We start from the raw sequence: 15,380 nt of genomic DNA, 5'->3' as shown, positions 1-15,380 counted from the left end.
CACAGCTCAGCAGACAGTATCACCCATGATAGGATTAGATACACAGCTCAGCAGACAGTATCACCCATGATAGGTTTAGATACACAGCTCAGCAGACAGTATCACCCATGATAGGATTAGATACACAGCTCAGCAGACAGTATCACACGATGGAATAGATACACAGCTCGGCAGACAGTATCACACATGATAGATTAGATACACGGCCCAGAAAACAGTATACAGCAGTTAAGGAGTATAATACATTTGCAAGTCTGAATAATGTAATAAAAAATAAATCATTGCTAAATTAAAAGACCGGGTTTATTCCACAACCACCACAGCGCCAGTAAGGTTCAGCGCTATTCTATTGTAAGTACCGTAACAAAGCAAAGGGTGTACCAAGATGGCTCCGAAAAAACTTCCGGTGGTTACACAACAGTCGGGACAGAAAATAGAGGGCGAACAACATCAACTTCCGCTCACGTTACAAATCACTGACCAGTGTGAAGAAACCGCCTCCGCGCACGCGTAAACCAGCAAACAAAGAGCGGCGCACTGCGCATGCGTACAGGAAGTAATCGTTGTCGTGGTGACTGGAATGCTGCGCATGCTCAGAAACTGTGCATTGCGTTCCTATGGTAACAGCAGAACGCAGTTAGAGCTCAGTGTGAAGTGATGGAGCCGAGCCCGATTCTGCTATACGGAGAGGCCGAAGGAATGGTGCGGGGTCTGCAGAAGTCCAGCCTGCGGGACACGGGCTCAGGCGGGTGAGACACTACAGCTATCTACTGATCACTGAGTGCAGCTCTGGGGTTTGATATAGGAGAAGTAAAGTATGTTCACAGTGACTCTACCAGCACAATATAGTGAGTACAGCTCTGGAGTATAATGCAGGATGTAACTCAGGATCAGTACAGGGTAAGTAATGTATGTACACAGTGACTCCACCAGCAGAATAGTGAGTGCAGCTCTGGAGTATAATACAGGTGCTCCCCGACTTGCGAACAGGTTCCGTTCCGGGAGCCCGTTCGCAAGTCCGTTTTGTTCGCAAATCGAACAAATGGTAGTATGGAGCGGGATCGCGGGTGGATCCCGCTCCATACAACGTCGGGTGCCGGCTGTTCTTACAGCAGGCACCCGGCGGCAGCAGTTCCGACGAGCCGCGCCGCTTGTCGGAACTGTTAACACTTTAAATACCGCTCTGACAGAGGTATTTAAAGTGTTAACAGTTCTGACGAGCGGCGCGGCTCATCAGAACTGCTGCCGCCGGGTGCCTGCTGTAAGAAACAGCCGGGGCCCGTACAGCGTCCCACGATGAGATCGCGGGACGCTGTGCGGTTGCTAGGCAGCCGGGGACCTCCTGAAAGGCCCCAGGGCTGCCTATGCAGAGTGCCTATCAAGCGCACGGCTTGCTAGGCGCTCTGCATAGACAGCCCTAGGGCCTTTCAGAAGGTCCCCGGCTGCCTAGCAACCGCGATCTGACCGGACAGGCTTCTATCAGGCTTGATAGAAGCCTGCCCGCTCCCTGCACAGTATGATGTAATGCCATAGCATTACATCATACTGTGCAGAACAGATAGTTCGTATCTTGCGAATTCGTAACTCGAATGTTCGCAAGTCGGGGACTATCTGTATAGGATGTAACTCAGAATCAGTACAGGATAAGTAATGTATGACAGTGACTCCACCAGCAGAATAGTGAGTGCAGCTCTGGAGTATAATATAGCATGTAACTCAGGATAAGTAATGTGTGTACACAGTGACTCCACCAGCAGAATAGTGAGTGCAGCTCTGGAGTATATCAGTAACTCAGGATCAGTACAGGATAAGTAATGTATGTACACAGTGACTCCACAGCAGAATAGCGAGTGCAGCTCTGGAGTATAATACAGGATGTCACTCAGGATCAGTACAGGATAAGTAATGTATGTACAGAGTGACTCCACCAGCAGAATAGTGAGTGCAGCTCTGGAGTATAATACAGGATGTAACTCAGGGTCAGTACAGGATAAGTAATGTATGTACATAGTGACTCCACCAGCAGAATAGTGAGTGCAGCTCTGGAGTATAGTATAGGATGTAACTCAGGATCCGTACAGGATAAGTAATGTAATGTATGTACACAGTGACTCCACCAGCAGAATAGTGAGTGCAGCTCTGGAGTGTACACTGGTGTTCGGTGATGAGTTTATCATTTATACTCAGACCTTCTATTATAGTAATGATATTTTACATTTGTGTTTCTTCTAATCAGATGGTTCAAACAGCATGAGTATATAGAGAAGCTGAACATGCAGGCCATTCTCAACGCATCCACCGGCCAGGAGGAAATTATCAAGGATTTGCTGGTTACCCACAGAAAGGTAACATCTGTCTGTCTGTCTGTCTGTCTATCTCATTATCTGTATGTCTGTCTGTCTATCTGTGTATCTCATTCTCAGGTTCCCACGTTGATCCATGAGTTGATCAGTGTTGAGATCTGGAGGCAGAACATCTTCCCGGTGATCTGTCAGCTGCAGGATTTCCAGCCCAGAAGCACATTCCCCCTGTACATGGTGGTAAGTGAAGCTCTTGAACGCCCCCTTCTGACTGCAGCGCCACATGCTGAACACAGTTTCTTCTGACAGGTTCATCATGAGGCCACCATCATTAATCTCCTGGAAACAATCTTCTACCACAAGGTAAGAGTCATGGTGGTCTGGGTCATGCTGTACAGTGACACTAAAATGGCACGCATCACCATCTTCAGCACTGCATGCCGCTTCTCGTTAAATAGCACTTTATATCAGTAAATGATTCTAATTTGAACTTGTTAGATCCCTGAACATTGTGGCCGAAGCAGGTGACACATACCGTAGAGATAAACTTGTGTGCATTTCCTGTTTCTGCTTGGGGTCTGGACCTGTCACAAACCATTGTGAAATAAAGCACCCGCGGTGCGATAACTGCAGGCGCTGAGCATTATATACACAGTTGGAAGCGCTCATCTCCGGAGTCTGGAGTTTTGGGTTATTATTAGTAATAGGACAGTGAGAGAATCGTTGCCATCTGTAGTGCGCCATTCAGATAAAATGATTGTTCGCCCAGTGTGGCACTGGGGATGTTACCTGTTGCGCCAGTATGTGTGAATGCATCATTGTGAGCAGCTGAACATGTGGACGACGCTCCGGTCCTGTGCGATTGCGCATTATGCACTCATCTCTCACCTTCTGAGTACATTGTAATGAGCAGATCAACCATGTGAGGAGGACTAGCGGTATGTTCACATGGTGGATTGTTAACGCAAATTCTACAGCAAATCCGCACCAGCTAAGTGTGCATTCACTTGAATGGGAATCCAAGCCATATTTTCAGTGAAGTCCATGCTGGAAAAATGCCACGCAGTGTGAACATAGAGTGCAGCCGAATATTCTGCTGCAGAAAAAAAACGCACCAAAATCTACCCTGTTTCCCTGAAAATAGGATCCATCCTGAAAATAAGCCCCACCCCGGGTTTTAAGGATTTTCGGGGAGGCTTAAAATATAAGCCCTACCCCTAAAATAAGCCCTAGTTGCATTACATAAAAAAAAGGAATACATTACCTAGCAGGCTCTCTCACTTCCTGGTTACGGGATTCATGAATTTCACCTCCAGTAAGCAATGGCTCTGATTGGTTCTCGAACGCTGCTCAGCCAGCAATGCAGCGCTCGATGAATCTATGTGATGACTGTGATTGGTTCACCGATCAAAGCAGTGATTGAGAACCAATCGGAGCCATTGCTTTCTGGAGGTGGGATTTATGAATTCTGTAACCAGGAAGTGATCTTCTGTGGGCGGCCAAGGACTGCAACAAGCGTGTTGGAGCTCCAGAGAGCAGCCGGAGGGACCTGGACCAAGCCTGCTAGATAAGTATAATAAGACACCCCCTTAAAATAAGACCCAGGGCCTCTTTTGGGACAAAAAGTAATACAAAACAGGGTCTGATTTTCAGGGGAAAACAGTATATGCCTAACATGGAATTGCTGCCGATTTGGAAATGGTGAATTAAAGAGGTTAAAGTAAGACTACAAGTTATCCCCTCTCCACAGGATATCCACATGATAGGGGATAACTTGGTGGGGATCGGTCACCACTGAAACTCCCACAATCTCTAGATCAGAACTCCCATGTCTCATTCACCTGTCACTGTAGTGGCTGCTTCTCTCCCCGCAGTGACGTCAGTCTAAGTAAATGTACCCCCAGATTTGTAAATGGTGCGCCCCCTTCTGTCTGTTAGACAGTATTAGTAAATATGCCCCATTGGTCTCATTCACTGACAGGAGGCAGAGATCCTAACACAGGTGAGAACTTAAGAATTTGTTGTAAAGTTTTAGAACTATCTTTGCACATGGCGGATGATTAGGGTCTTCTCTCTGTGCAGGACGTGTGTGAATCTGCGGAGCATCTGGCGCTGGATCTCATTGATTACTGCCATCGGAAGCTGACGCTGCTACTGTCTGCGGGAGGGATCGCAGGCCAGGACAGGCTGCTGCCGACCTCTGCAAGTGAGACCTCATCACTGGAGGTACAGTACACAATTCACTGCCCGATCCTGGGCCCCAAGGGAGGAGGGGGAGGGGGGGACAGCCAGACAAAGCCATCATTTTACTGCAGAGCATTTCTCCAGCCGCCTCCTCAGGAACAGAAGCCTGCGGCGCAGAACAAGATCCTGCACATGTCTGCACATAGACGGGGCAGAACATAAACCTATAGCTATATAAGGACTTCTATCATACAGCATATATGGTGTTATACTTTGTGCTGTGCAGTTATTAAAGGGACGATAACACAGTCCGGAGCTTATATCAGTGCCAGAGATGTAATATAAAGTAGGGAGCATGGGAGGCACAGAGGTCTGTATACGTCATGTCATTCTACTCAATGTAGGACACTACAGTCAGCCTGACATGTCTGATAACAGTGAGTAATAGATTGTATCCATCTGTTCCACACCCAGCCTCTCCTCAGCTTTTAATGGCTGATAACAGGGAGTAATAGCTTGTACTCAACCATCCTAGTGTTCATTTACATATCCGTATGCAAGTCGCACCCGAGATTCTTGGGCGCAACTTGCATCGGACAGCAGACGGACACATATTCATTGCATCTCCTACTCTCTTGTCTGATACGGACAAAAACAGGACATGCTGCCATTATTTATTTTTTTGGTCACAGACTGCAGTTCCATGAAAGAAAGAAAAATCACATGTCTGAAAAGGTTCATTGAAGGTCAATGGGTCTGTGTGATGTCCATAGCCCCTCTCCAGCTTTTAATGGCTGATAACGGAGAGTAATAGATTGTATTCTTCTGACTAAGGGTCGTTTTACATGGCCCTTTTCGTTCGTTGTTCCAATTTCTGCATGCAGAAGACCGAAAGACGGATGTAAACAAGCAGTTGATCACTTATGAATGACTACCGCTCCACCTCCATTCACTAGCGATGATCCTCCTGTGTAAAAGCACAGAAACGATTATCACTGAGACGACCAGGACATCCCTTGTAAAAGAACCCTAAGGCAGGGGTGTCACCGACGGCCACATCAGCATTATGGTTGCCTTTAAAGGGCTGTTTGTAATCTAAAGGCCAGCTTCACATGAGTGTGAGCAGATTTACGTGCACATTTGCGTGTGTGTGTGTACATTAGGGTGGCACTTAGCTATAGGTAATTTTCCGAAAGTTAAACTTTTGCTGCTCCCACCTACTAATCCTGTTCCAATTACCAAAAGAACAGGTTGTGCAAAACTTCAGCTGCATTGGACAACTTCTAGGCGACCCTCAAACGCCTTGAAGTTGGAACATAGTATATGCATTACGCAATAATTAATTCCATTCAAAAGCGGTATACTCTTCCCTATTTCGATCTTTTTTTTTTTTTTTTTTTTTTAAGTCTTAGAAAAATTTATGTGGGCACATCCAGGCAACCCCAGCAATTGTTTAAAACGAAAAAAAAATATTTAGCTAAACATAGATAAATAGATAACAATCATTGGCTCCAATAATTAATTGCTTCTCTTTTTGGGCTAAGAACAATGAGGCCGGCAGCAGCAGCGCCAGTCCCGTTAAAAGCATAGGGAGTATATCGCAGACTTATGCCACCGTTGTGGCAGGGGTTTACTTCATCCCCACGGGGACCGCGGCGATGAAGGAATCCTCTGCCACAACTGTGACAGCTGTGGCAGAAGACCAGGATGCTATCCCATTGCTTTCAATGGGTTCGGTGCTGCGGCCTCATTGAAAGCAGTGAGTTGTAAGCAACCCCCGCAGCATGATTTTCGGGGAAGGGTTTGAAATATAAGCCCTTCCCTGAAAATCATCCCTAGCTGGTGAAAAATGAAATAAAATTATATACTCACCTTTTCGCCGCTCAGACGCGTCCTCAGGCTGGCTTCCCTGCACTTCTGTGAAGCTCTTTGCATAGTTACACAGATCAGCATTTCCTATGCCGGTAAAGTGTGTGTTGGCGTCAATGAGAAAAATCAGGATGCGTTCACACGTTGCAAAATCACTGCAGAAAAACCGCACCAGAAACGTTTACTATTAAAGTGAATGGATTAAAGCAAATTCTGTTCACATTTAGAAGAAAAAAATGTGCATTTTCTGCTGTAACTGTACTGTAACTCCATCGTGCGTATCTTCTGCGGAAATTCTGCAACAAATCCACAGCATTTCCGCCACGTGTGAACGCACCCTAAAAAGGTTTTCTGCGTTCTCACCTTTATGTAGTTTCAGGCTCCCCATGCCCAAATCTATATAAAAGTAATATACTCCCCAATAGCCCACACCGCCGTCGCATCACCTGTCATGTAGAAGCCCAAGACATTTTTACGTGACAACACTGATGATGTCCCTGCTGTCCTCCAATCGCTGCAGCGGTCACAACCCCCGTCAACGCTGCAGTCAATATTAATAGAACACCGGAGCAGCAGCGAGAGGCATTGCAGGAGCAGCGTGCCCCTCCACTGCCACCAATGTTTGGGGACTCAGAAAGACACTTTAAGTGGTTAGGCCACTCTCACACAGCCATACAGTCATTACAATTTTCCCATGTGCGACACGCGATGCCAATAGCACATTGATTTGTATTGGGACGCTCACACCATCGTTTTTTTTTTAGTGCGCGTATTACTCATGGGAAAAAAATTGCAGCATGCTCTATCTTGGCTCGTATTATGCACACATTCACACTGAGTGCATGCGGATTGGTGGCATCCAGCAAGTACATGTCATTGCGTACTTGGTAGGTGCCCACGCGCCAGAGGTCAGATTACTGTCCAGTGCCCTATGACAGTACAGCTTGCTTTGTGCAGACACAGAACCAGCATGGGTTGCAGTGAAAAGGAGAGCTTTTAGGAAACCAGCAGTCTTGTGATCGCAGCTCTGGATGTGACTGCAGTATAATGTTCCTCAGTGTTTGGATGCCGCTAATGATGCTCTGTGGTAAACATAGTGCAGGTAGTCGCCATCCTGAAGCCTGTTAACCCTTGAGTTTATATAGTGACACGAAACTCACATATAGATCAGGAGCAGAGCACCAGCTCCGATGTACTGAGACGTATGTACTGTATAGTAAAGCCGCCATATTGCGTACAGTGAAGCATTACTGTATGACAATTCCGCTCTCCCTTCACCCCTAGGAACTGAAGCTGCAGGCCGAGGCCTTGGACTTTGACATTGCCCTTAAGTGTCTGTCCGTCCTGCGGTACATCACTGACCATACAGACAGGTGACGAGCTGTGGGTGACAGCTGTGGGGCGGAGGGTGTAGAGTATCGCCCTGAGACTAATATATGTTATGTGTACACAGCCTCCCGCTGAGCGCAACCACACGGCTACTCAACACCCATAACCTACCCTGTGTTCTGGTGGAACTGCTGCACAATTGTCCCTGGAGCCGGCGGTGTAATGGTACAGTTGGAGCAAAGCCCCTCTAGGATCTCGTGTTCTTATATAGCCCCCTCCTAGGAACATGTGTCCTTGTGTAGACCACCTCAAGACTTCGTGTTCTTATGTACCCCTTCGCCCGGACCACATGTCCTTACGTAGCCCATCCCAGGACCGCGTCTCCTTATTTAGCCCACCCCAGGACTGCGTATTCGATGAATCCACCCCAGGACCGTGTGTCCTTATGTAGCCCACCCCAGGACCACGTATTCAATGAACCCAGTATCGCATGTCCTTATGTAGCCTACCCCAGGATCACATATTCAATGAACCCACCCCAGTATCACATGTCCTTATGTAGCCTACTCCATGATCGCGTGTCCTTTTGTAGCCAATGAACCCACCTCACTATCGCATGTCATTATGTAGCCTACCCCATGATTGCGTGTCCTTATGTAGCCCACCCCAGTATCGCATGTCCTTATGTAGCCCACCCCAGGACCACATATTCAACGAACCCTCCCTAGGACCGCGAGGCCTTTATAGCCTACCCCAGGACCATGTGTCCTTATGTAGCCCACCCCAGTATCGCATGTCCTCATGTAGCTTACCCCAGGATTGCTTGTCTTCATGTAGCCCACCCCAGGACCGCGTAGTCAATTAACCCACCCCAGAACCACAAGGCCTTTGTAGCCTACCCCAGGACCGTGTGTCCTTATGTAGCCCACCCCAGGACCACCTCCCTTAATGTAGCCCACCCCAGGATTGTCTCTCCTTATGTAGCCCCCCAGGACCATGTGTTCCTTATGTAGCCTCTACCTCCTCCCTCACTGTCTCCGCCCTGCAGGTCAGCTGCAGAAGTATGAGAGTGGCCGCTGGTTGTCAGTCCCAGGTGAGGACCAGCAGAAGATGACCAAGCTGGATGGTCAGGTGTGGATCTCTCTGTACAACCTGCTGCTGAGGCCGGAGTGCCAGCGGAAATACAACATCGACAGCTTCACCAGAGGACAGCTGCTCAAGGTAGCGCCCCCTATGAATGTGAGATTCTATGCACGGATCTTACGGTGGTTTTCAATGCTTATGTCACTGATATTTCTAACCTTTTTAGCTCAGCTCTCATCTCACCGATGTCCTCATTGATCAACTGCCAAACTTGGTGGAACTGCAGCGATTCCTCAGTCATCTGTCAGTGAGTGAACCAGCGCCCCCAAAGAAGGAGCTCATCATAGAGCAGGTACAACAGTAATGCATCAGCAGGGATCTGGCCCTTTAAGGAGCCATCCAGAATTAGCTAAAATAAATTAAGTCATTGTTTAAATTTGTGTTTCAGTTCCTCACAACTTTTAAGATCTCTGCTTGCTCTCAGTGAATGAGGACACTTTTGTTTACATCCAGAAGCTTGAGATACTCCTGCTCTTGTATGTATGATGTCTGGGTCTGTACTCTCAGAGGATGGTCTTATTCAAAAACTGTTGTTGCAAAGCCTCAGCTGTCCGTGTTGAGTTCTTATCTCTGGCAAAAAAAACTCTAAAGTGTTCCGTTGACTGATAAAAAAAGCACAGATCTTGAAATGCTGACGAAATTAAACACAAAGATGGGAAATTTATCAACAGTTTTATGATACTTTTTTGCAGTAAAATAAAATGGTGGATAACATTGGAAGAATAAAATGGAGGATAACATAACTGGTACAAAAGGGGATACAGCGGAGGATACCAGTGGGGGAGTACAGCGGAGGATACCAGTGGGGGAGTACAGCGGAGGATACCAGTGGGGGAGTACAGCGGAGGATACCAGTGGGGGAGTACAGCGGAGGATACCAGTGGGGGAGTACAGCGGAGGATACCAGTGGGGGAGTACAGCGGAGGATACCAGTGGGGGAGTACAGCGGAGGATACCAGTGGGGGAGTACAGCGGAGGATACCAGTGGGGGAGTACAGCAGAGGATAACAGTGGGGAATACAGCGGATGATATCACTGGGGAAGAGTGGAGGATAACACTGGGAAGAGTGGAGGATAACAGAATGGATACAAAGGAGGATACAACATAGAATAACATAAGAGAGTATAGTGTGGGATACAGTAGAGGATAACATAACAGGTATAGAGGAGGATACAGCAAAGGATAACACGGAGTACAGTAGAGGATAACATAATGGGTAGAGAGGAGGGTACGGCAGAAGATAACATGGGGGGAGTATAGCAGGGGTTGACATAGGGGAGTATAGTATGGGATACAGTATAGGTTAACATAACAGGTACAGAGGAGGATACAGCTGAGGATAACACAGTGTTAGAGTGGATGATACAGTGCAGGATATCACTGGGGATGTCTCAGAGCTGCAGGCTCCAGTTAAGTGTCTGGACCCCTTTGCTGCAGCCTGCAGGTTTCCATCACTCTATGCCTCTCCCCCATACCGCTCATCCTCTCACTGCTGCTCTCTCTGCATTTGTTCAGGTTCCAGAAGTTCGGGACTCCATTATCAGAGAGACATCTGGGAAATGGAAGGCAATAGCGAAGCACCAGGTAAAGAACACGTTTTCCCCCAGCGACAGCGACCTGCGTCACCAGGCCCAGAGGTCAGTGTCTCTCCCAGAGGTCCCAATATAAGTATGTGCCCCCCGCCTGCAGAAAGGCACAATGGCCTAAATTCTATCACTACCCGCAGGTGGGCACAGACCTATAACATGGACGTAATGGAAGCACTGGTGCCCGATAAACCCAAGTGTGGATTGTGTGGGGCAGAAGCTGCCAAACGCTGCTCCCGCTGCCAGAGTGAGTGGTACTGCAACAGGTGAGTCCAAAACATGCACTCTAAAGCTCACAGTGACTCTACCAGCAGAATAGTGAGTGCAGCTCTGGAGTATAATACAAGATGTAACTATGGACCACTACAGGATAAGTAATGTATGTACACAGTAACTCCACCAGCAGAATAGCGAGTGCAGCTCTGGAGTATAATACAGGATGTGATGATACGCTAGACATTTCACTGTGTCTCTTCTCTTACACAGGCAGTGTCAGGTCAATCACTGGCAGAAGCATAAGAAAGCCTGTGATCTAGTAAATGAGGCTGTAAAGAAGATGAAGGAGGACGTGAAACCTCAGATGTGAAGCTGTATCTGTGAAACTCCCCATCCTGCCATTTCTGCCGATGAAGCGGTGCAAGCCCAAAGTCTTAAAGAAAGACTGCAGACACTTGAATTTTGGGTAGCCTGTTTCTTTAAAGCTCACAGAGCTACAATATACCAGTGAGCCGAGTCCTACCCACAGTCTGGCCGCTGTAATTATTTACTAATAAAAATACAATACTTTTCCTCGGACCGGTGAGTTCTGTGCCCAACAGGAAACCTTTTGGATTTTAGTGTTATGCGGCATTAAATACTCTTTTGTAACAAGTCTTGAATTTTTTGTTCACTTCATAACTGAAATTTGTTGCAGCGATCAACATCGCATGCGTGTAAATCCATGTGTGGTGCAAGAATGTCGCAAGTACATCCAAAAATTTGGCATTGAAAAGCTGCTTTCCGGCGCATCTGAAACTACTACTCCTAGCATGCTATAAAAGCTGGGAGTAGTAGCTGGGATTTATGGTGATGTAGAAGATGTCATTTCGTGAGACCCGAGTACAGTCGCTGGTATAGAAGTGATAGTGAACACCTCATTGTGGCTTCCTGCCGGCGTGTGACGATAGGATGTGGCAGTTACAGGACAGCGCAGCAGTGACGCCTGCAGCAGTCTACACATCACAGCCCGAACCCCGCCGGCGATGTGATCCGTGCAGCTTGTTAATGATAGAAGTGTTCTCTAGCTATCAGTTGTTAATGGCCGCATGCTTTTAGGCAAACTGCATGACCATCAACAGCTGACGGCTAGAGAACACTTAGAGGGCTTGTGCCAAGTTCTAAAGTTATTCCCTATATATAGGATGGGTCCTGGAGGTGCAGTGCTACTCCATTCACTTCAGTGCAAGCAGCGGACATTGCCGAAGCACCTGAATCTGCAAGCCTGCACGATCTCCACTCTATTCACCTAACCAGACCCCTGTTTTATCCTGTGGATAAGGGATAACTAGAACTTGGCACAACCCCTTTAAATCACTATCAAGCTGTAAGGACCCAGATCACCAGTGGGGTTGTTGGCTTTATCGGTATCGCAACCCAGACGACTACTGTGTGGCACCGTACCCTTACACAGGCCAATCCCAACTCTAGTAGTGGACAAACGATTGTTCATACATTGCTTGTCCCCATAGAGCTGTCATTGATCGTTTACATGGGAAGATGTACAGCCGACAAGCAAGAAATTTCAATGTCCTTCTACAGCGAATGATCATTAGAACAGTCACTCACCTGATCGTTGCCCTGGTCGGCGGCTGATGGCATCTTTTGTTCAGCCTAGAGAATTAATTATAGCACGTCTCGCTGTGGGAATGGGGGATGAGCTGTGGACCGCGATTAAAGTGAATGGGGACGAACCAGTTTATGAAGAAATCGTTTCCCCCTTAATAGAGTCTGATTGTCCTGTATGAAGGCTTGGGTAAACATGCACCAATCCCTATGATCAGCGCTCGTTAATGCCGATAGATGACCCATGTATCAGGGCCTTTAGGCCTCTCTCACAGGAGAGTCATTTTGACACAGAGTAGGTGCATCCAAAAAAAATCGCATCTAAAAGAACCTAAAAAAAAAAATCACCCGTAAAAAGATAGGACATAGATGCGATTTCTCTTCGTCAAAAAATAGGGCTTGTCCGATCTTTTGATGGCACAACGCCCGTGGCTCCACAGTCTCCTATGGGGATCTATGCGAGCCAGCAAGCAAAAAGAAGGGAGGGAGTTTAACATCCTCACGGGGACTCCGTTCATTTTGGGGCTGTGGCGTCAGCGCACTGCAAGACGCCGTAGCCAGCCAAGTTAAATTCGTGAAAAATAGCCACGTCTTGGTCGTGGCTATTTTTCGTTCACAGGATTTAACGCTCCAATAGCCGCAATTTGTTTAGCACAGCTATCAAATCACTAAAATGACATTCATGTGAATGAGACCTTAGGCTGCTACTACATGAGCACTAAGAGAATAGGAATAGGATTTTTCCCTGCAATACAAAGCCTGGCCACTGCAGTAGGAATGGAGGTGTCTGCTTCCTGCAGAAAGCAGCTCAGTACACAAGTACATTTGCCCAGCAAACAGTTGATTAGTAGAGATGAGCGAATATACTCGTTTCGAGTAATTACTCGATCAAGCACCATGATTTTCGAGTACTTCCGTATTCGGGTGAAAAGATTCGGGGGGCGGGGGGAGGCGTGGCGGAGCGGGGGGTAGCAGTGGGGAACAGGGGGGAGCCCTCTCTCTCCCTCTCCCCCCCACTCCCCGCTGCAACCCCCCACTCATCCACGGCGCCTCCCGAATCTTTTCACCTGAGTACGGAAGTACTCGAAAATCGCGACGCTCGGGCGAAAAAGGGGCGTGGCCGAGTAGGTTCGCTCATCTCTATTGATTAGCATGGTGAAAGACCCCTGCTGATTTACTAATGATATCCTATTCTGAGGATAGTCCACCACTGGTTTACAGATGGACAACTGGTTTAAAGAACCTTTCACAACAGTCAGAATTAGGGAGCAGGGTGCACCGCAACCCCGGTAAATTCTGCACTAAAATCCATAGGCTACCTGCAGATTTTGATGCAGAATTGAAAATGACTTAAAACCTGCTTGTAATTCCTCATCAAAATCCACAGTCAGACCTGCAAATTTTGCGTGGAATTCCACAGCTGCGGATTTGGGTGCGTCCTAATTTCGGCCTTTGTGAAGGTCCCCTAAGAGTTCTATTAGATGGGCGGACCAATTGTCTGTACAAGCACCAATGGTAGATATAACTTCATTAATGAATGACCACATGAACAAACGTTTACTACTTGCGATCGGTTGTGCAGGTGAGCGTTTCCATGTTTGTCAGTGGCACGAGTCCTGGTTACACAAGGAGATGCGCTGCCGGCAAACACGGATTCTCATGTCTGTATACAAGACCTGAGCAGTTGACAAACCGCTGACTGATGTATACAGGACAAGGGGCAGATCCCACATTCGTTAATCCAATCGTTGGTGTAAAAGGTTCTTAAGATGATAAGTTGTTGTTGAGACCTCAGTGACGTCTTCTTGTGATCTCTTAAACTTAAAAGGAAAATCCCATTAATTAGGGATTAAACATCCAGGAAAGTGTCGCCCACAATGACGTCTGGCATCAGGTTTTGGGGCGATGGACACAGCGACCCTCCGTAATAATAAGTGGATGCTGCTCTCATTACATAAAGCGACAGGAAGTTAATTTCAAAGACAAGGAAAAAGGAGAGAATGAGGGGCGCTTCCGTTTATTCATGGATGTGGGGAGGCGGACGGAATGGCAGGATGATCTCCGGAGACCCGGGAATGTCAGGACAGCAGAGAAGCGTTAACATAGGGACTGCGGGGGGCCTGATGCAAACTGATTCATGACCCTCCCCCCAGTGACATAACTACCCCTACATCGGGCCTGGGGTTCACATAATTATCCCCTACACCAGACCAAGTTTTTATACAACTACTTTCTACATCCAGGGCTCACTTAACTACCCCCGACATGAGACCCAGGATTCATATAAATACCCCTACACCAGATTGAGGACACAGCCCATCTCAACCCCCCAAGTTAAACTTCTTCTACCCCAGCCCACATGTTGCTGATTCGCTCCCTGTACCGCAGCCGGATGTTGATGGATGACTCCCCATGCCCCAGCACCCAGGTTGATGCATCGCTCTGTATACCCCAGCCCCCATGTTGATGGATGACTCCCCGTGCCCTAGCCCCCATGTTGATGGATCCCTTCCTGTACCCCAGCCCTCATGTTGTTGCATCACTCCCCATACCCTAGCCCCCAAGTGATGGATCACTCCCTATACGCCAGCTTCCATATTGATGGATCGCTCCCTGTACCACAGCCCTCACATTATTGGATCGTTCCCCACACTCCAGCCCCCATGTTGTTGGATCGCTCCATGTACCCCAGCCCCCATGTTTATGTATCACTCCCCATACCCCAGCCTCCATATTAACGGATCGTGCTCTGTGTTCCCTCATGTTAACTCATAACTTCCAAGCTCCCATGTTGATGGATTACTCCCCGTACCCTAGACCTCATGTTAACTCATAACTCTCCAGCCCGCCTGTTAATACTTCGCTTCCCGTACCCCAACCCTCATGTTGTTGGATCGCTCCCAGTACCCCAGCCTCCATGTTGATGGATGACTCCCTGTACCCCAGCCCCCATGGTGTTGGATTGCTCCCTGTACCACAATACTTCTATGAATGCATAACTCCCCAGCCCTCGTGTTGTTGGATCGCTCCAAGTACTCCAGCCCCCATGTTCGTGTATCACTCCCCATACTCAAGCCTCCATGTTGTTGGATCGCTCCCCATACCCTAGCCCCCATGTTGTTGGATTGCTCGCTATACCCCAGCCCC

The 15,380-nt window shown here is 47.8% G+C and overlaps 1 protein-coding gene across 1 annotated transcript; it reads left to right on the top strand.

The window, feature by feature from the left end:
* The first annotated feature begins 610 nt into the window (after positions 1–610).
* On the top strand, positions 611–11,282 carry ZMYND10 (zinc finger MYND-type containing 10). Its single transcript, XM_066596890.1, has 12 exons — positions 611–749; positions 2,237–2,345; positions 2,424–2,540; positions 2,610–2,663; positions 4,383–4,526; positions 7,638–7,726; positions 7,807–7,907; positions 8,731–8,903; positions 8,992–9,117; positions 10,342–10,463; positions 10,553–10,678; positions 10,899–11,282. The coding sequence occupies exons 1-12, from the start codon at positions 658–660 to the stop codon at positions 10,996–10,998; spliced, it is 1,353 nt and encodes a 450-aa protein (XP_066452987.1). The 5' UTR covers positions 611–657; the 3' UTR covers positions 10,999–11,282.
* Positions 11,283–15,380: the final 4,098 nt, after the last annotated feature.

This window comes from Eleutherodactylus coqui, chromosome 3 (assembly GCF_035609145.1).
Source record: "Eleutherodactylus coqui strain aEleCoq1 chromosome 3, aEleCoq1.hap1, whole genome shotgun sequence".
In the NCBI taxonomy this organism is placed as follows: Eukaryota; Metazoa; Chordata; class Amphibia; order Anura; family Eleutherodactylidae; genus Eleutherodactylus; species Eleutherodactylus coqui.
The sequence above is the reverse complement of the archived record's forward strand: the minus strand, read 5'-3'. Positions and strand labels throughout refer to the sequence as shown.

Bases quoted from the DNA above. Each gene is read 5' to 3' on its own strand.
- ZMYND10 (XM_066596890.1), top strand. From the start codon at position 658: ATGGAGCCGAGCCCGATTCTGCTATACGGAGAGGCCGAAGGAATGGTG. The intron at 8,904-8,991 runs GTAGCGCCCCCT...TAACCTTTTTAG, and splicing joins CCAGAGGACAGCTGCTCAAG to CTCAGCTCTCATCTCACCGA. The intron at 10,679-10,898 runs GTGAGTCCAAAA...TCTCTTACACAG, and splicing joins AGTGAGTGGTACTGCAACAG to GCAGTGTCAGGTCAATCACT.